Source organism: Elephantulus edwardii, unplaced genomic scaffold (assembly GCF_000299155.1).
Source record: "Elephantulus edwardii isolate Elephantulus edwardi_28Jun2011 unplaced genomic scaffold, EleEdw1.0 scaffold00482, whole genome shotgun sequence".
Classification (NCBI taxonomy): Eukaryota; Metazoa; Chordata; class Mammalia; order Macroscelidea; family Macroscelididae; genus Elephantulus; species Elephantulus edwardii.
This window is the reverse complement of record NW_006400232.1, coordinates 481,566-503,291: the sequence shown is the minus strand read 5'-3', so window position 1 is coordinate 503,291 and position 21,726 is coordinate 481,566. Positions and strand designations below refer to the sequence as shown.

Sequence of the window (21,726 nt, the reverse complement as noted above, 5' to 3'; positions counted from 1 at the left end):
CTTAGTCTCCAGCCTGATATCATTGCTCTTCAGTACTCTGTATTACACTGCTGGGTCTTCCCAGTAAAAGTATAAATACTCTTGGGATAAGTGATTTGTTGTTTTTACTTACTGATTTATTTGTTGTTATTTGTACAAGAAAGAACAAATTTAGTAGAGACATAAGTTTATTCTTGATTACAACGAATGGGACAAGGAGTTATTCTTAGGCCACTGAGCTTCTATTAAGAGCAATGACAATAAAGTTCATAGCAGCATTATTGATCACCACAAAAAACATTAAACAGCCCAAATATCCAACTACAACTGAAAGGATTGAGAAATTGTGGTACAGTCACACAATGAAATACTATGCAGCACTCAGGAGCAAGGACTTCAGAAAATACTACATGACATAAAAGAAACTGGAGAGTGAATTAACTTTGTTTTATAAGGACAAATAAATACTACATGAGACCAATATTGTAAAACCAAAAGGATAACTAGTATTATATGTATGGGGATCCAAAGGGAGGAGAGGTGAGAACAGAGGGGTCAGGATGGGTAAGTGCTAAATCACAGAGTTGCACAATTGAGGAGAAGAGGAAAGGTGTAAAGAAAATGGAAAAGATTTGATGGGAACCTGCAAAGATAGGGATATGGACAACATAGTCCAAAGGTGATTAATTTTAAAAACATATGCATGTGAACGATTGTACGCAACACAATGTGAAGGAAGAATAGTGTAAAGCAAAATGTATACGAGTTTTGTAAGCGAATCAATATAAAATAAAACTTTTCTAAAAAGAAAAAACAAATCAAAAAACCCCTTGTGACAGAGGGAGAGGATCATAGAAGATTGTTTTGAGATACCATATTGTCTAAAACAATAAATAAATAAAAATAATTTTAAAGCAGGAATAAAAGTGATGAGAAAATGTGGAAATATATAATGGTGAAAGTTGTACAACATGATGAATAGAATGAATATCCTTGAACTATACCTATAAAAATGTTCAAATATCACACACACATACACACACACACACATACACTGTTGATCACAACAAAACAAAACCACACACTACAAGCAGAGTAGTATGAGCTAGAGCAAACGGAGGTGGGACCTAGATAGTGAAATCTGTGTCCCGTTTCTCCTCAGCTTTGCCTGTGTCAATTGGGGAAGGCTGTAGTGATTAGGGATTTGAGACTCAGGTTGAGGAATTTAATGGCCAGGACTGTGACATGACTGTGTAACAGACTCATATTAACTCTTGCTAATATTGTCCTTGTGTGCAGAATGAAGGTTCCTATTTGCATCTAATTCAGGGTGAATATCTTGCCTTCCTGAAATGGCACCTTCTTTAGTTACTTTGTGTTGCATAACCATAATGCCATAATACTTACAAAAAGAAAAAAAAAAAGACTTACAAAAAAGGAAATTTGTTTTCTCATAGTTGAGGAGACTAGAACTATAAATCCATGATTTGGCTGTGGGAATAGGTCCATCTTTGTCAATTCCAATTACATGTACTTCCAGAATAACTTACAAATGCATTTGTCTCAATCGTCTATGTCACTGATTCTCCTGTATGTGTCTAACCATCCCACTCTTTCTTTAAATAAAAAGTTGTTAGTCTTAAAAATCACTGTAATTGTTGTTGTTGTGGTTATGTGACACTTGCCTTTGGGATTACTACACATAGAGACCCTATGCACAACAATAGAACTAAACCCTGCTCTATCTATCCAGATTTCTTGGCACAACTGGGTGAGTGCATTCAGGGTAGCGTCTGTTTGTTAAAATATGGCAATTGGTATGCTATCAATTCCTGGGACCTTGTTTTTGCCAATATCTTCAGAGAGCATGAACTTCTTCCTTCACCATCACGATCTCTTTCTCATATGTTGTTTCATGAAATTCTTTTGTTTCAGCCAAATCCTTTTAATACAGTGACTCTGTATACTTTTTCCATTCTCTTTTAATGCTTCCTGGATCATTTAATATTCTGCCCAAAGCATTTTTAAATGTTAGAACTTCAGGCTTGAATTCATTCTTCAGTTCCTTCAGCTTAAGTAATGCTGATTGAGTTCAGCCCTTTCGATTTTCCGACCCCAGCTCTTTGCACATTTCATAATAATACTTAACTTTGCCTTCCCACACAGCCCTTTGAAATCTTCTGTTCAGCTCCATAATATCTTCATTTCTTCTCTTTACTTTGTCTTCTCAGCACTCTAATGCAATATTCAGAGTCTCTTCTAACATTTATTTTGGTCTTTTCTTGTTCCTTTGCCTTTGTAATGATAATTTTGCATTCTTCTTAGATGATATTCTTGATCTCCTCCCATTGCTCATGTGGTATTTGCTCATTAGTATTCAAGGCCTCAAACCTGTTTCTGAGATAATTCTGAAATTCAAGTGGTATAGACTCATTGTCAAACTTTGATTCCTGTGGATTTGATTTAATTTTCTTTAGCTTCAGGTTGACCTTGCATATGAGTAGTTCATGGTCTGTTCCACAGTCAGCACCTGGCCTAGTTTTCACAGCTGATATTGAGCTTTGGTAGTGGAGAACAGCCAGCTGGCCCACTAACTGGAAAAGATCAAAATTTGTTCCAATTCCAAAGAAAGGTGACCCAACAGAGTGCAGAAATTATCGAATAATATCATTAACATCACATTGCAAGCAAGATTCTGCTGAAAATTGTCCAAAAACGTTTTGGAACAATATGTCAACAGAGAACTGCCAGACGTACAGGCTGGATTTAGAAGAGGTCATGGTACTAGGGATATTATAGCTAATGTTAGATGGATCTTGGCAGAAAGCAAAGAATACCAGAAGAATGTCTATCTGTGCTTCATTGACTATGCAAAGGCTATTGACTGTGTGGATCACAACAAGCTGTGGCTGACTCTGAGAAGAATGGGAATCCCAGAACATTTGATTGTGCTAATGCGAATCCTATACTTGGACCAAGAGGCAGTCATCAGAACAAAGCAAGGAGACACTACATGGTTCAAAATCAAGACGGGGGTCCATCAGGGATGTATTCTGTCTCCACACCTTTTCAATATGTATGCAGAACAGATCATTCTAGATGTTGGGCTGTACAAAGAGGAAGGGGCATCAAGATGGTGGAAGAATCATCAACAACCTGTATTATACAGATGACACAGCCCTGCTTGCTGAAACTGAGGAGGACCTGAAGCGCTTGCTGCAGAAGGTCAAGGACTGCAGCCTCCTATATGGATTGAAGCTCAACATCAAGAAAAAGATTCTCACCACTGGGCCAATTGGCAGCATCAGTATGGACTGAGATAGTTAACAGTTTTAGTTTGCTTGGCTCCACAGTCAACACTCTTGGTAACAGCAGCCAGGAAAGCAAGAGACAAATTGCATTGGGAAAGTCGGCTGTGAGGGACCTCTCAAGAGTACTGACGAGCAACAACGTCAGGCTGGAGACTAAGGTTTGCCTGATTTGGGCTATAGTCTTCACAGTTACGTACTATGTATCAGTGAATAGGGTTGATAGAAAGAGAATTGATGCCTTTGAGCTGTGGTGCTGGAGTGTTGAATATACCATGGACTGCTAGGAGAACAAACAGGTTTGTCCTAGAGAAGATGAAGCCGGAATGCTCCTGGAGTCAAGGATTCTGCAGCTTCGTCTACCATACTTTGGGCATGTTGCAAGGAGGGACTGGTCCTTGGAGAGGGACATCATGTTTGACAGAGTGGAGGGGCAGCGAAGGACAGGAAGACCTTCGATGAGATGGATTGATTCTGTGACTGGAGCAGTGGGAATAAGTGCATTTGAGATGGCTAGGTTGGCACAGGATAGAACAGCATTTAGAGCTCTTGTACATAGGGTCGCTATGAGTTGCAAACGACTCTATGGCACATAACAACAACAGTGATTCTTTGCACAAAAGTAATCAATTTGATTCCTATTCATACCATCAGGTGAAATAAATATGTATAGTCTGAGTTCACGTTTCTTATAAAAAGCATTTGCAATGAAAAAAATCATTGATTGTACAGAATTCTATCATTCTATCTCCAGCTTCATTTCTGTCACCAAGTCCGTGTTTTCCAAATTATTAATATATGTTATGATCATTAACACAAAAAGAAAACCTGTATTTCTAAGCAAAATAATTTTTGCAGGTACAAGACTTCACATCATATTTTGTCAGATAATTCAATTCATAGCATAACATTTTTTCTATGGTTGGGGATCACTGCTTTTCTTTCAGAGTTTAAGTCCTGTTTCCTGGTGGACTGGGTGTTTCAGAGGTTCTTAGTATCTCAGTAATCTAGAACATAAATTGCCTGTGACCACAGAGGGCATGTGGATCTGGGCTCATCAGATTTATCATCATTAATTTATATTTTTAAAATGTACTATATCATTGAAATGCCTGTCACTTCAATGCTATTTCCTATCTAGTAATTTGGAACGAAATTTCAAAATAATTGCTTATGAATATAATCAATTGAGATTCATTTGACTTTTTATTCCTTACTTTTGTCATATTCTTTTTCTGTTAAATAGCCTTCTGTTCTGGAAAACCATGATCCACAGGACATAACTCACATTACGTCTTTGATACAGACCTATGTGCCCCAAGCTGTTCTCAAAACAAGCAGTAGGAGTGAGCTCGCATATGCTCTTCCAAAGGACGTGGACAAGACTGGATTTAAAGGGCTCTTCGAGGCTCTGGACAGGAACCTGCATCATCTTTGTCTGACAGGCTATGGAATCTCAGACACCACATTAGAAGAGGTATTGGGCATTCTTTAATATTCTCTCATGTTTTATAAATTTTCTGCCCTTTTGCATTCATAAAGGATAAAACGATAAAAAATCAAGGAAGGATCTCATGTATTTTAAAATTTGTTTTCAAGTTCTGCTTGGTATCAGACATACAGTAAGTCAATGATTGAATTTACACAGAGAGAGAACATTTTACAGTTTTGGGCAATTTTACTCTGTCTTATAACGTCACTATTACTTAGAATTGACTTAAGAGCAGTGAGTTTGTTTTTTGAGGAGAGTTTTTTATGTTTTGGGTTTTTTATAATATAGTAATTAAATTTCATATGATCATATACATTTTGGTTTTTAACATTGTATTTAGATTTAATATTATCTTTCATATATATTTTGTTTTGTAAAATTTCATTTAAATTTTATTTGATCATTCATATGCATTTTGTTTATAGTATTAATTACAGTTGATTAATGCTACTAATTAATAGCAATGTCTAACAAAAAAAGATTGTAAAACATAAAAAGAATTTATAATATTACAAAGTACTTTAATATGTAAATCATAAATATGATCCCTACAGCACTCTAAAAAAGTGAAAGTTCAAATAAATTGACTTTTAATCCCAAATTACATCAATGAGAGAACTCAAACCTAGGCCTTGTGGTAAATTCCATGAACATGATTGTTTCTGTGTTAATGGTGCTGCTTTCCATGAACTACCATGTATGGAGTACATTAATTTACATTATCTTTGCTCCCATCCTTTTTAATACTGTAAGTTGGGATGCACTGAGACTAGCAAAGAACTCTCAAGATATATATGCATCATGCCTATGAACTCCTGCCTAAAGCTGAAAAATCCAGAGTTGTGGGTATTTTATGCTTTGATGTTCTATTTTCTACTCTTACTCTTCAATTTTCAGCATGTATGAACACTCAGGGCTCTTATGGCTTTCTTTTCGTCCCAAGTGGGTGTCAGCAGAGGGGAATTGTCTGATGAATTGGGGGTCTCTGGCCCAGAGTCCACCAGCTTTTGGGTGCACCAGAATTGTAAAATACTGAAAAGTTTGGCCATGCCTGCAGGCTGAGGGTTAGTGCGTTGTGAATCTCGATTCAAGATGGACCTTATGATGGCCTGTTTAAATTGTTTTTCGTCAAATATTCTTCCAGGTTGTATAGCTCTGGTCTGTCCACTTGCTGTACAGAGGTAACTCATGCTTGCTGTGAAGCTGATCACTGTGACACTGATGTGTCAAATGCAATAATGATTACCCTTGGTGGACAGTGTTTGGTTAAGCTCCCCGATTAAAACAAGCTTGGACGCAGGAGTGGCATCCACTTCCAAAATAGCTTGCCTCTGAACCTGGAGAAAGGATGAAAGTTATACAAGTGTTCAGGTCATTTGTTCATAGGGTCACTATGAATCAGAGGACACAACAACAATGACACAGAGAGAAGCAGTCCTGGTCATGTCTCAATTCAGCTCTGTCCTCACCTTCCCTCTTTGTTCTCAGCCAATGTCTTTCTGTCACTGATACTGCAAGAATGGACCTCTGCCATGGAAGTTGAGTTACTGTGAACTGTTGTTCACTTCACTTCCACCCACCTAGACCGTGGAGTCACTAAGCACCTTTTAGGTTTTGAAACCAAACTTTATTGCCAATGAGTTAGTTCGAACTCAGAGATTGTCCATCAGTTTTCTGAGTCTCTAAGTCTGTGTGGGAGGAGGATGTCCATATTTCTCCCTTGGAGTTGCTGGTAGATTTGAACTACTGACCTTTTGGTTGGCAGCACAATATATGACACACCACATCACCAGAGTGGTGTTGGTTTTTTTCTTATTTTCTTTTTGGTACTCTTGGTTATTTAATAAATGCTTCATGAAAACACTGTTTTTGGACAATTTCAGAGATGTTTTTAGTTTTTGTTGTTGTGTGCATAAAGTAGGAACCTACTCATAGCTGACCTTCCAATGGGTTTTCAGAGAAAGTTAATTACAAATTAGGAGATTGTGCATCTTTCTTCAGTGGAACAACTGGTGGATTTGAACCACTTGCCTTTGGGATTTGAGCACAGCTTCTTTTTTTCTTTTTTGCATGACAAAGAATCTTTACTTTTAAATGATTACTGGTATATTAATAACAAGTAACAAGTTTCCATATTCTACTATCTAGTAACTTCTACAAGAAACTCAAGAGCAACCCCAACTAGACGACTACAAGTATGTTCTGCTTTCCGAAAGGTCACTGTATGTCACCTCACTTAACAAAGGGCCTTCTTTAGTAACTGTTTTCTTTAACTGAAGTAAATTTAAAAGGGATTTTTGCTTTTACAGAAAAAGACAAAAAGAGTGAAACCAGCATCCAGTCATTTGTTCTTGCAACAGTTAGCTCAGCTTCTTATCACTACCACAAGAGCATGAATTTTGGTCCCAGACAGATGGATGCAAATTTCTCTTTCCTTACAAATGGAAGAGCTTGATTTTTCACTACACATTTAATGCCTAGAACAAATGAATCAAGCACATTGTAGTGACTGTTATTATTGGAAGCCGGCTGATAGAACTTTTATTAAGTTTTTAAATGTGGAGATTGAAGTAATTCCTGGAATAACATCTGTGCTCCAGTCGAAAACACCTCTTCTTCAGGATTATTTTTTTTTCAAGTGGTGTCTAACTGGTGCCAACATAGAAGCCCCAGTGAATTTGCCCTTGCCTCTTCTTTGGTTGTGTGAGCCAGAAAGTATTTACAGTTCTCTACATATGTGAAGTCACAGCACATACAGCTAATTAAGTGCTGTGTTGGATGCAGCTTTGTCAGACACCAGTTGTCACTGTCTTCTGAAGTAAGGATAACAAGTAGAAATATTACCCAAAAAACCCCTAACAAGTAGAGATATTAGACCAGAAAGCTAGTCATTTGCAGAATTGGAAGTTTTCAACTGTCATGAATCAAAATTTCACTTTGGACATAAAGAGGTGCTGCTTCTAAGAGCTGTTTTGCCATCCCGAGCTACCTGAAAAGGAGAAATAAAATATTTTCTTTTTTGATTGGTAGAGAAATTATTGCCAACCAAACACAGGCTTGCTACCTTTGAATGGTTCTTATTAACCATTAAACAGGTTAATCAGATTGTCATTTAACATGTAAAAGAAATAAAAATAAGCATGATCATTGGCTATTTGGATGTTCAGGGCAGCAAAGAAGATCCTGTGGGACTTATGAGCCAAATTTCCAGAACTAATTACATTTATCAATTTAAAAATGTGCATTAGTCATATATGTATGAAAAGAAATAATATAAGAATACACACACATATATACATGCCAAGCAAACTAAAGCTGTTAACAATATCTCAATCTCTTCACCATTTATCCTGATGCTGCCAATTGGCCCAGTGGTGATAATTTTTGCCTTCTTGATATTGAGGCTCAATCCATATTGAAGGCTCCAGTCCTTGACCTTCAGCAGCAAGCACTTCAGGTCCTCTTCAGTTTCAGCAAGCAGGGTTGTGTCATCTGCATAATGCAGATTGTTGATGAATCTTCCTCCAATCTGGATGCCACACTTCTCCTCATACAGCCCAACCTCCTGGATAACCTGTTCTGCATATAAGTTGAAAAGGTATGTAGATAGGACACATCCCTAGCATACGACCTTCACAATTTTGAACCATACAGTATTTCCTTGCTCTGTTTTGACAACTGCCTCCTGGTCCAAGTTTAGATTCCTCATTAGCACCATCAAGTGTTCTGGGATTCTCATTCTTCTCAGAGTCAGCCACAGTTTGTTGTGATCGACACAGTCAAATGCCTTTGCATAATCAACGAAACACAGATAGATATTCCTCTGTTATTCACTGCTTTCAGCCAAGATCCATCTAACATTAGTTACAATATCCCTGGTATCATGATCCTTTCTAAAGCCAGCCTGTATTTCTGGCAGTTCTCTGTTGATGTGCTGTTCCAGTCATTTTTGGATAATCTTCAGCCTTAGTTTGCTTGGCTCCACAGTCAACACCCTTGGTACAAGTAGCCATTTTAACCATTAAAAGGCCTGTTGTGATGGATAAGTCTGCTGTTAGGGACCTCTCCAAGGTAATGGAGAGCCATTATGTCACTCTGGAGACCAAGGTGCTCCTGATACAGGCCATGATATTTGCAATAATTTGCTATACATCAGAGAGCTGGACAATGACTAGGGAGGATAGGAGGAGAATTGATGCCTTTGAGCTGTGGTGTTGGAGAAGATTGTTAACTATACCATGGACTACTAATCAAATGAACAGGTTCAACCTGGAGAGGGTTAAACCAGGCTGCTTCTTGGAGGCAAGGATTCTGAAGCTTTGACTGACATACTTTGGGCATGTTGCAAGGAGGGACCAGTCCTTGGAGAAGGACATCATGCTTGGGACGGTGGAAGGACAGTGAAAGAGGGGAAGACCCTCTGTGAGGTGGATTGATTCAGTCACTAGGATATTTGGGGTAAGTGTGTTGGAGACAGTGAGATTGACACAGGATAGAGCAGGGTTTAGGGCTATTGTACATAGATCGCTATGAGTCGCAGGCAACTCAACGGCACATACCAAGAACAACAACATATGCATGCCAGTGTAATATAGATAAAAATTACATTTGTGATTGAAAGAACATTAAAGTACTACTTTAATGCAAGATATTTTTTATCTGTTATTAAATAAGGTCAAAAATACTTTTAATTATTATCGTCAAGTAGGTTAAGCTTTTGTAGAAGGCTTGGCACATGCATTTTAGGAAATTAAACATAGAAAAAATGTTAAGACATAGATCTTTGTCTTCTGAATAGATAGATGTTCAGCTTTTAAATGTTTTGTCAAGTATAATGCTTTAAATATTCAACAAATAACATCTCAAGCAAAAGGATAAATATTCAACAATAAACATCTCAAGCAGAGGTTTATTGATAACTACAGTGTATGTAAATAAGACATTTTTGTATTCTGAGTAATTGCCCTTTTTCTTCCTTTGTCTGTCTGGAGCTTGAATGAGGGACTTCTGCAGCCACACTCTTGTTTTTGAAGTTTTTTCCTTTTTCCAATCAGTAAATCTAGCCCTTCTTCTTAAAGAATATCTTGGGATAATATCTTAATTTACTTTATATTTCTCTGCAATTGTTGTTTATAATTTTCACTATCTTTTATTTTATTTTTTAGAATGATATTGTAAGTTCCCCAGTACATTTGTTACTTTTGCAGAGATATTAGAGAAATTAGATGAATTTTAGATGTCTCTCTAATTTCTTGTAATAATTTCTACATTAAAGTTTAATATTTAATTTGAATATATAAATACATCTCCAAACCAAAACCCAAACCACTATGGTTTGCTCATAATAAGCCTATAGGACAGAGTGGAACTGCTCCAAGTAGTTTTCAAATCTGTGACTATTTACAGACACAGATGGCTTTATCTTTCTCCTGCAGGATAATTTGGGGAACAGCCTACTTTTATCTAGTGTGTTATATGTTGCTCTTCTAACCTGAAGGCCGGTGATTTGAATCCACTGGGCACTCTCAGGAGAAAAGTCTCCTTCTGTAAAGAAGTGTAGCCTTGGAAGCCTGATGGTGAGCTCCTGTGAGTCTAAATCAACATGCAAACAGTGGGTATCCTTGTAGTAGCAGTCCAACACTGATTCATCAAAAACCAAGCCCAACCTGTTGCTATTTTTTGAGAGGATTCTGATTCTTCACAATCCTCTATCAGGTCTCCAAGGCTGTAGTAAATGTGAGACAAGACTACATTTTACTCTCACAAATCAACGAGTGTATTAGAACTACCCACCTTCCAAGTGGTAGTGCAACATGTACCGTAAGGACTACTCTTTCCTGTATACCCTCTGTTGTTGTTGTTGTAGGAAACATTTAGTCTGCTTCTACATATAATAGCCTCATGTACAATAAAATGAAAAGCTGTACAGTCTTCTTGTGCCACTCTAACAATCTCTGCTGTCCTTCAGCTTCAAATTTCAGTCAGCCCATGTCCTGGAGGGTCTTTCTCTCTCTTTCACTGATCTCAACTTTTGCAGATATGATGCCCCTTTTCAGGAACCGGGCCCTCCAGATTATATTCTCAAATGTGTGTGATAAAGCATCCTCACCTTTGCTTCTAAGGAGCATTCTTGCTGCACTTCATCTAAGGCAGATTGATTTGCTCTCTTGGTAGTTCTGGTATATTTAATACTCTTCACTACACCATTACTCAAAGGCATCAGTTATTTTTTTGCCTTTTAAATTTATTGTCTAACTTTCACAATTACATGAAGTAATGGGAACACTGCCCCCATACCATGGATTAGACACATCTCAGACTTTACGGTAACATCCTTTCTCTTTAGAACTTTAAAGAAGTCCCTGACAGATTTCTCCAAGTGCATCATATCTTTTGCTTTCTTGACTGCTGTTTTCATGGTTTTGAGTGTGGATCCTAGTAAAGTGAAATTGTTGACAACTTCATTTCTTTTATTACTTACTATGGTGCTGTTTATAGATTCAGTAGTGAGAATATTCCCATCCTTCATGTTCAGGTGTTAGGTCTATGGAAAATTGTAATTTTTTAGTGCTTCTAGTCTTTATTTAGTAAGCAAGATTGTGTCATCTGCATAGAATTCAAGTTGTTGATGAATTTCCACTCTAATCTTAATGTGACATCCTTTTTACTGTAGTTTAGTATCTCAGATTATTTGTTCATACACATTGAGTAAGTATGGTGGAATGTGTCCGCCAGGAATCACTTTTTTTTCCTGATGTTAAACCATGTAGTATCCCCTTGTTTTATGTGATTAAATTCTTCCTGAGCACAGTTCAGTGTTTTGGAATTTTCACTCTTTGCAATGTTACCTATGTTGTAGTTCTTGGTTGTGTGCCATAGAATCAGAACAAACCCATCCATAGCTGACTCTTCCAGCAGGTTTTCAGAGGCAGTTAAACACATGGGAGGAGATTACCCATCTTTCTTCTGTGGAGCAGCTGGTGAACTTGAACTATATGGCTTTGAGATTGTAGAACAGCTCCCTAATGTTACCTATAATTTATTATAATCTATATGACTGGATGTGTTGGCATGGTCAATAAAGCAAGAAAAAAGCATTATCTATTCTCCATATTCAGCTAAGATTTCTTGGACATTGGCATCCTTTTTTCACTCCTGAACTCAGCCTGAATTTCTGGAAGCTTCCTGTTGCTGTGTTGTTCCAGTTGTTATTAAAAATTTTCAGCAATATTTTAATTATGTGTCATTTTAATGATATGTTGTTGTTATGTGCTGTCGAATTGCCTGTGACTCATAGCAACCCTACGTACATAGCCCTAAAGCCTGCACTATTCTGTGACAATCTTATTGTCTCCAAAACACCTACCTTTATTACCCCAGTCACTGAATCAGTCCATCTCATTGAAGGTCTTCCTCTCCTGCACTGTCCTTCCACCCTCCCAAGTATGACGTTCCTCTCTAAGGACTGATAGCTCTTTGCAACATGTTCAAAGTATGTCAGTCGAAGCTTCAGAATCCTTGCCTACAAGAAGTAACCTGGCTTCACCCTCTCCAGGATGAACTTGTTTGTTCTCTTTGCAGTCCGTGGGATATATAAAACTCTTCTCTACCACCACAGTTCAAAGGCTTCAATTCTCCTCCTATCCTCCCTAGTCATTGTCCAGCTTTCTGATGCATAGCATGTGATTATAAAGACCATGGCCTGTATCAGGCTCATATATATTTTTATAATTTATGTTTACTGTTGAATTTATGTATACTATCGAATCACTAGGTTTTTTAGAATGTAAGCAATATGGATTGTTTCCAATTGGTTGATAAAGTCTTTTAAATTTCTTGTCATAGATCAATGAGCACATTCATTACTGTATATTTGTTGGAATACTATAATTTCAATTAGGAATTCTGTCAATTCCAAGAGATTTTTAGTAATGCCTTCAGTGTAGCTTAGATTTCTCCCTTTACTGTTATTGGTTCTTGATCATATGCCACTTCCTCTAATGATTCACTGACAATTAATTATTTTTTTAAATAGTGACTCTGTATTTCATCTTCTTTTGATGCTTTTAAAATTATTTATTACTTTTCCCATAAAAATCTTAAGTATAGCAACTAAAACCTTAACTTTCCCCCTCAATTCTTTCAGATTGAGAAATGTTGAGCTTGCTCTTCCCTTTTAATTTTCTAACCAAAGTTACTATAATATTTCATTATGAGAATTTGCTTTGTCTTTTAGAACTGCCCTTTGAAATCTTCTGTTCAGCTCTATTTAGCATTTCTTCCCTTTGTTTTAATTTCTTTATATACCAACCTGCCATATGCAGATGATACAACACTGCTTGCTGAAACTGAGGGGGACCTGAGACACTTGCTGCAAAAGGTCAAGGATTGCAGCCTTCAATATGGATTGAAGCTCAACATCAAGAAACTAAAGATTCTCACCATTGGGCCAATTGGCAGCATCATTATAGATGGTAAAGAGATTGAGATAGTTAACAGTTTTAGTTTACGTGACTCCACAGTCAACACTCTTGGTACCCTTGGTACCAGCAGCCAGGAAATCAAGAGATGAATTGCATTGGGGAAGTCAACTGTCAGGGGCCTCTCCAGAGTACTGAAGAGCAATGATGTCAGGCTGGAGACGAAGACATATCTGATCCAGACCATAGTCTTTGCAATTGCGTGCTATGCATCAGAGAGCTGGACAGTGACTAGGGATGATAGAAAGTGAATTGATGCCTTTGAGCTGTGGTGCTGGAGAAGAGTCTTGAATATATCACGGACTGCAAGAAGAACAAATAGGTTTGTCCTGGAGAGGGTGAAACCAGGCTACTCCTTGGAGGCAAGAATTCTGAAGCTTTGTCTGACATACTTTGAACATGTTGCTGGGGGGAACAGTCCTAGGAAAGGACACCATGCTTGAGAGTGTGAAGGGACAGTACAGAATAGGAAGACCCTCGATGAGATGGATTGACTCAGTGACTGGAGTAATGCAGTGTGTTGGACACAGTGAGATTGGCACAGGATAGAGCAGAGTTTAGGACCATTGAGTCACAGGTGACTCGATGGCACATAAAAGCAACAACAAAAACAACACTATCTAGTGAAAAAATTCTATTAGTTTTTTAAAATTTTTATTGTGATTTTTACAAAAATTTACAGAAAACTTGGATTTTTATTCATTCATTGTACATTTTCTTCCCAACCTCCCTCCAGTTTGCTGTTCTCTTAAAATAATTTTTTCACTATTGCACAACTTTCTCCCTTCTTCCACTCCAGTCCACTTGGCTATGCACTTCTTATTTTGAACTGTTGTCATGCAAATAATGCCTAATAATATAATCCTTTTAAACAATTCTTTCACTCATCTCTTCCAATGCAGTGTTCATTACTTATCCCCTTTATTTCCTCCAAGCGCTATGACAGTCCTGTTTTATAACAGTGGCATTAAATTATGAAATATCATCTCACTCCGGTAGCAATAGCAAACAACAACAAATAACAAATAGCAACAAACAACAAATGCTGGCAACGTTGTGGAGAAATTGGAACCCTTATTCACTATTGGTGGGAGTGTAAAGTGGTGCAACCACTATGGAAGGCAGTATGACACTTTCTCAGAAAGTTGGAGATAGAAATACCATTTGACTCAGCAATTTCACTACTTGAAATATATCCTAAAGAAACCACATCTGTCACTCAAACAGGTATATACACACCCATTTATTGCAGTATTGTTCACAATAGCAAAGGGATGGAAACAACTCAAGTGCCCAACAGAAAAATGAATGTATAGAGAAGCTGTGGTATAGTCACTTGATGGAATCCTATGCAGTGCTGAAAAAAAAGGAACTCAAAATATTATACAAAATGTGTGACCCTGGAGGACATTGTGCTGAGTGAAATATCTCAGTCACAAAAGGTTAGAATCTCTTCTGACAACAGTTTTGGGCTTTCCTATCTTTCCTGTCATTCTAATTATTTTTTGCTTTCGTCATGGGTGATATGGCTTAATATTCATTCCACAGCTCACCTGGTTGTTGGTGACTGGTTTGAATGCAATAGATCTAGAAATGAGATGATCTACTAAGTTCACGTGTACATCATGTAAACTCTAAGCAATATTTTGGCTCTTCTAGATTGTTTACATTTTCTTTAGCTTCATTTTGAATCTGCACGTGAGTAATTGGTGGTCTGGTCCACAGCTAGCCCTTGGTTGACCTTGTTCTGGCTAAAGATATTGAGCTTTTCCACTGTCCCTTCCCACAGATATTGTCAACATAATTCTTGTGCCTTCCATCTGGTAAGATATATGTGTATCATTGTAATTTATTTTTTTATAATAATTGTTTACAATGAATAAGTTATAGATCTTTTCAATTCTATCATGTAATTTCTGGTATCTTTTAAAAACAATTTATTTTATATTGTTTGCTTACAGAGTTCACATACATTATATTTCACACTATTCTTCATTTACATTGTGTTTCATATAATCGTTGCATTCATTATTATTTTTAAAATTAATTACCTTTGGACTATGTCCACCATTACCCTGTCTTTTCAGATATCCACTAGATTTTTCCTATTTCCTTTACCCTCTCCCTCCACCGACTAAATTGTTTAGCCCTCTGATTTTGCCCCTTCCTATCCTCACTTCTCTGGCCCCAATCGTTTATTTTTGCAATAACAGTCTTATGTAGCATTTTTCTTTATGAGACTGAGTATCTTCTCTATCTCCAAGGCCATGTTTTCCAACTTCCAAAGCTCTTGTTTAGTTTCCAAGTTTTATAATGCAATCATCAGTTGTTCTTATTGCATCATCAGGGAACTCTTGTGGCATAATCTGTAATGAGTTGTGCTTTTTAACTCAAAGGTTGGGCCTCTTTGGTGGTTCAAAACCACCATAAGTTCCATAGAAGAAAGATGAGCAGTCTCCATCCGCTGTGACATACAGTTATAGAATCCCAATTGAGTGTCAGTTGGGAATCAAATCCACTCAGAGGCAGTTTGCATTAAGTTGCAGGAATGGGTAGAAATCTTCATTTTCCTCATGTTTAGCATTAGTAATTGGGTTTTTATATTTGAATAATAGTCATATTAACAGATCGTCCTTGTATGTATATTTATTCTATTGTTGATAACATTGTATCAAGATAGATATTTAAATGTTCTTTCCTTGCATTTCAGTTCCTCTCTCTTTGCCATATATCAGACAGTGGTCTATGTGTGCTGAATAAGTATTGGTTAATTAGTTTTTATTTTTCTCTATTTTACTATCTGCCTTATACACACAGATGTCAGAAAGGAAGTTATCTATCTTAAGAGCACATGTAGGCAAAATATCTGAACTACACTTTCTGTATTTCCGGTATAGTTTAACAAAATAGAGCAGTATAGTATATTTGGATATGTTTGAGAAAGAGATACTAAATTAGAAAGTTCAAATGGCTTTAAAATCATTATTTTATTTGTATAGCCTCTAAAACAGCTGTCTCAACCAATTTTGTCTCTTTAAACTTGACAAATATTGATTTTGTTTTCTTGTGTCTGCTATTGATCCAGGGTTAACACAGCTATTACAGCACCACATGTGATTCTTTCTTTGTTCATGCACATTATGTCTGATGACTTATTGTGATTGAGACAGACCTGCCAATTAACTTCTCTGGCCTGTAGCTAAAAAGCAAATTTCACTGTAAGCTGTAGAACATTTCTTATAAATCATGGCCTTTTAATATACCAGTGAGGCTGAAATGGAAGGATTGGCCATAGTAGTCTTTCCTTCTATTAAAGAATTTACAGATATACCTCACTTCAGTGTGCTCTGCTTTGTTGCACTTCACATACTCAATTTTTATACACATTGTGAGTTTCCAGCAACCTTAGGTTAAGCAAGTCTGTTTTTTGCAAGTTTTGGACAGCATTTCTCAGTGTTATATTTTATATTTGTTACAATATTTCATACGTTTTCAAAATGCTACTCCACACATCATTAGTAGAATTATAACTTTTTTATGCATCAGGAAACAAAAACTCATGATTTGCTTTATTGCAATATCTTATATTCATTTTATTGCAGTAGACTGGAATCACACCAGGAATCTTTCTGAATTATTCTTATATTCTCTGTAAGAAGCCCTGGCAGTGCAGAGGTTGGCCCTTGATCGCTTTTGGAGAGGTTGGCAGTCTTAATCCATCAGCTGTTCCTTTGGAGAAAGATTTGGCAATTTGTCTTTGTGTGATTACAGCCTTAGACACCTTATGGTACAATTTTACTTTGTTTTATAGGCTTGTTATGAATTAGAATTGACTTGGTGGCAAAAGGTTTGGTTTTCATTTGGTGTCAGAATGATTAAGTATTAAGTTGTTAACTATCAACCGTATCTTGAAGAAAGATGTTATATATGATTCTTTAAATTGTGCTGCTACCAAAAAATACAAATGGTTGAATGGAATACCAATCTGCTCTATAAATATGTGTTTAAGAAAAAAAAGTCTTAAAAATTTCAGCCTCGGAGACATTATGTAGCTGTTCTACTCTATCCTAACAGATCTTTATGAGTTGGAATCAACTTGATGGTAATTTTTTTGGTTTTTTTTGTGCCACTTTTAAATAAATCTTTATTTGAGACATTGCATTTTGCACTTACAATACAGTCATAATAAAGTGCAATGTTAATTCCTTTCCCTCTACACATTCCATATTCAAGTATTGAGAATGCACAGAAATTTATTCTAGCAGTTTAGACTTTTCAACTGCAGTGTGCTACAAATTTGGGTCCTTCAAAATTTTTTAACTGTGGGACAATGAATGCTATAAAGTATGCAGATTGCTTTAGTCAACCTCTTCAATGGTGGGTCCAGAAGAGGCACCACCAGATGGAGGAGCTTCACCACCAGGGAAGCCACCAGGCATGCCTCCGGGCATGCCTCCAGCACTCTGGTACAGCTTGGTGATGATGGGGTTGCAGACCTTCTCTAGTTCCTTCTGCTGATGCTCAAATTCCTCCTTTTCTGCAGTCTGATTCTTATCAAGCCAGTTGATAACTTCACTGCACTTGTCAAGGATTTTCTGCTTGTCCTCATCATTGATCTTGCCTTGAAGCTTTTCATCTTCAACTGTTGCTTTCATATTAAATGCGTAAGACTCAAGGGAATTCTTAGAAGACACCTTATCTCTTTGCTTCTCATCTTCAGCTTTGTACTTCTCAGCCTCCTGGACCATTCGTTCAATGTCTTCCTTACTCAAGTGGCCCTTATCATTGGTGATGGTAATCTTGTTTTCTTTCCCAGTGCTCTTGTCAACAGCAGAAACATTAAGGATACCATTGACATCAATATCAAATGTGACTTCAATCTGAGGAACACCACGAGGTGCAGGTGGTATCCCAGTGAGCTCAAACTTGCCAAGCAGGTTGTTATCTTTGGTCATGGCATGCTCACCTTCATAAACCTGAATGAGTACACCAGGCTGGTTGTCAGAGTAGGTTGTGAATGTTTGTGTCTGCTTGGTAGGAATGGTTGTATTCCCCTTGATGAGGACAGTCATGACTCCACCAGCAGTTTCAATACCAAGAGAAAGTGGAGTGACATCCAGGAGCAGCAAATCTTGAACATTTTCAGATTTGTCTCCAGAAAGAATGGCCGCCTGGACAGCTGCACCATAAGCAACAGCCTCACCTGGGTTGATGCTTTTGTTCAACTCCTTTCCATTGAAGAAATCCTGAAGAAGCTTCTGAATCTTGGGAGTTCTGGTATAACCACCCACCAGGACAATATCATGGATCTGTGACTTGTCTAGCTTAGCATCCCTCAGAGCTTTCTCCACAGGGTCCAGAGTGCCACGGAAAAGATCAGCATTCAATTCTTCAAAGTGGGCTCGTGTAATGGGAGTATAGTAGTTGATTCCCTCATACAGTGAATCTATCTCAATACTGGCCTGGGTGCTGGAAGAAAGTGTGCGCTTTGCACATTCACAAGCAGTGCGGAGGCGTCTGACAGCCCTCTTGTTTTCACTGATGTCTTTCTTATGCTTGTGCTTGAACTCTGCAATTAAATGGTTGACCATTCTGTTGTCAAAGTCTTCTCCACCCAAGTGGGTGTCTCCAGCTGTAGACTTGACCTCAAATATCCCATCTTCAATAGTGAGGATTGACACATCAAAAGTGCCACCTCCTAAGTCAAAGATGAGCGCGTTCCTTTCAGCACCTACCTTTTTGTCCAGACCATAAGCAATAGCAGCAGCAGTTGGCTCATTGATGATTCGGAGGACATTGAGGCCAGCAATGGTTCCAGCATCTTTGGTAGCCTGGCGCTGAGAGTCATTGAAGTTGGCTGGTACAGTGACAACAGCATTGGTAACAGTCTTCCCAAGGTAGGCTTCTGCAATTTCCTTCATCTTTGTGAGAACCATAGACGACACTTCCTCTGGATAGAAACTTTTGGTCTCGCCTTTATATTCTACTTGGATCTTGGGCCTGCCTGCATCGTTCACCACCATGAAGGGCCAGTGTTTCATATCAGACTGCACAACTGCATCATCAAATCTTCGTCCAATGAGACGTTTGGCATCGAATACTGTGTTAGTAGGATTCATTGCAACTTAATTCTTTGCCGCATCGCCAATCAGTTGTTCGGTATCGGTAAATGCGACATAGTTTGGCGTGGTCCAGTTGCCTTGATCATTTGCAATGATCTCCACTTTCCCATGCTGGAAGACCCCTACGCAGGAGTAGGTGGTGCCAAGATCAATGCCAACCGCAGGGCCCTTGGACATGGTTGCTTAGTGAAAGTCCCAGGTGGTGGAGAGGAGAAAAAACCGTACCTCAAGTCTGACGCTGCGCTAAAAAATGGCAATTTTGTTTTTATTGCCAGTTTACATGACTATGACTCTGAAATAAAGAAACTACTGGCAAAGAATAATATTTACTTTGTGTTAGAATGGCCACCAAGGGGACTTGAAAGCTTTCCTGTGCACCTAAATTTACTTGTAACAATCTTGGCAACAAGGACAGAATCTCTTGCACTAGCACAAAGAAATAAATTTTAGTAGAATATATTTAATAGTTTTGAGTTTTATAATGATACTGTAAAAAAGATCAAGGACTGTAGTCTTCAACATGAACTGAAGCCCAACATCAAGAAGACAATGATTCTCACCACTTGGCCAATTGGCAGCACCATAATAGATGGATAATAGATTGAGGTTGTTAGCAATTACAGCTTGCTCAGATCCACAATCAACACTCTTAATACCAGCAGTCAGGAAATCAAAAGACAAATTGCATTGGGAAAATCTGCTGTCATGGACCTTTCCACAGTGCTGAAGAGCAATGATGCCAATCTAGATACAAAGATGTGCCTAATCCAGTCCATAGTTTTCTCAAATACTTGTTATGCTTCAGAGAGTTGGATGATAATTAAGAATGACAGAAGAATATATGCCTTCGAATTGTGGTGCTGGAGAGTAGTCTTGAACACATCATGGACTGCCAAGAAAGCAAATAGATATGTCTTGGAGAGGGTGAAACCAAGACTCTCCTTGGAGGCTAGGATTTTGAAACTTCTCACTTACTTTGGGAACATGGCCAGGAGAGATCGGTCTTTGGAGAAGGACATTATGCTTTGAAGGGTGGATGGATAGCTGCAGGAGAGGGTCATCCCGGAGATGGATTGATACAGTATGACTGCAGATGGGATGGATTGATGCAGTAACTGGGGCGATGGGTGTTAGTGTGTCAGAAGTAGTGAGACTGGCTCAGGACAGGAAAAGGTTCAGAGCTGCCGTACATAGGGTTGTTATGTATCACAGGTGACTCAACCAATAATAACATTCTGTTACTGGTTTGGAAGCAAGAATGACATCTACTTTCTAAACAACTTGCCTCTGGAAACTCTGATCTTTGATAAAAGTTGATATTTGTAAAAGAGTTTCAGAGCTTTTGTTCATAGATCACTATGAGTTGTGCCTGACTCGAAGACAATCAGCAACAACAGTGTAAATGGGGGAGAGACATCTAGAAAGAGAGCAAGTATGCAACCAGGCAGAAATTCTATCCTTGACAATAATGAGTTTTTCACTATCAATCCAAAGGAATGTGGTTAGAATACACCAGCTATTAGAGAAACATAGACAATCTCTTCCCAGTGATTATGGTTTGGTTCTGACTCAAAGACAGACAACAACAACAATTCTAGTTTCTAAGATCATTTCATAAATGTGTGAGGGGAATGTTGTTTACTGTGTCCCAGTCACGACTTGACTCATGGTAATACATCTAACGTGCTTTGTAAATGAGACAACCCAAATTCACACAGCACCTGAACCCTGAGTCTTAACTCTTTGGACTTTTTGCATAGCTATATTCTTTCTCTGTTCAATGTTTATGTTAACCATTCCTTTCCTATCACTCCAGGACAACACTACCACAGCTCCAAGAGCAGCCAAGGTGTTGCCATGGTTCCATCTACCTCCTTTCCCCTTGTTTCTGTTGATTCCTATTCTCATCTCACACTTGCTGTATTTGGTTTTTAGCATATTGAGATTGAGATTGAGATTGAGATTCTGTTTCCAGCACTAATTAAATGGTGATCTAAGCAGATTATTTAAGCTAACTGCTTTTGATCACAGGATGCTTTACAGCACATGTAGAGCAGATACTCATCTACTTCAATACACTATGAGCACAAATTCTTTGGGTTTCTAAGGGAAGGAAACAGTGAGTGACAGATTGACTTATTATCTACAGCTCCTCTTGGCTCATCTCTTCCTAAATGTGCCTGACCATGTCTGTGAAGTTTCTCTGTCTGAATGCAGGTACCCAAGGGATATGACCAAGTTGGAGCTATCTTTGTATTCTGTGTGCTCTCTGAAAATCAGTTTACCAAGAGTAGGATGTTCTCAGTGTTAATGCCAGTAAAATAAATGACTAAATAATATGTGCC

The 21,726-nt window shown here is 38.0% G+C and overlaps 1 protein-coding gene and 1 pseudogene across 1 annotated transcript in view; one reads left to right on the top strand and one right to left on the bottom strand.

The window, feature by feature from the left end:
- Positions 1–21,726, top strand: part of LOC102848396 (ATP-binding cassette sub-family A member 13-like) — a 619,024-nt gene that overhangs the window by 178,950 nt on the left and 418,348 nt on the right. The window contains exon 12 of the mRNA XM_006902979.1: positions 4,534–4,764. Within this exon, the coding sequence (XP_006903041.1) occupies positions 4,534–4,764 (231 nt within the window). The remainder of the gene's footprint in view (positions 1–4,533; positions 4,765–21,726) is intronic.
- LOC102848001 lies at positions 17,618–19,558 on the bottom strand (annotated as a pseudogene).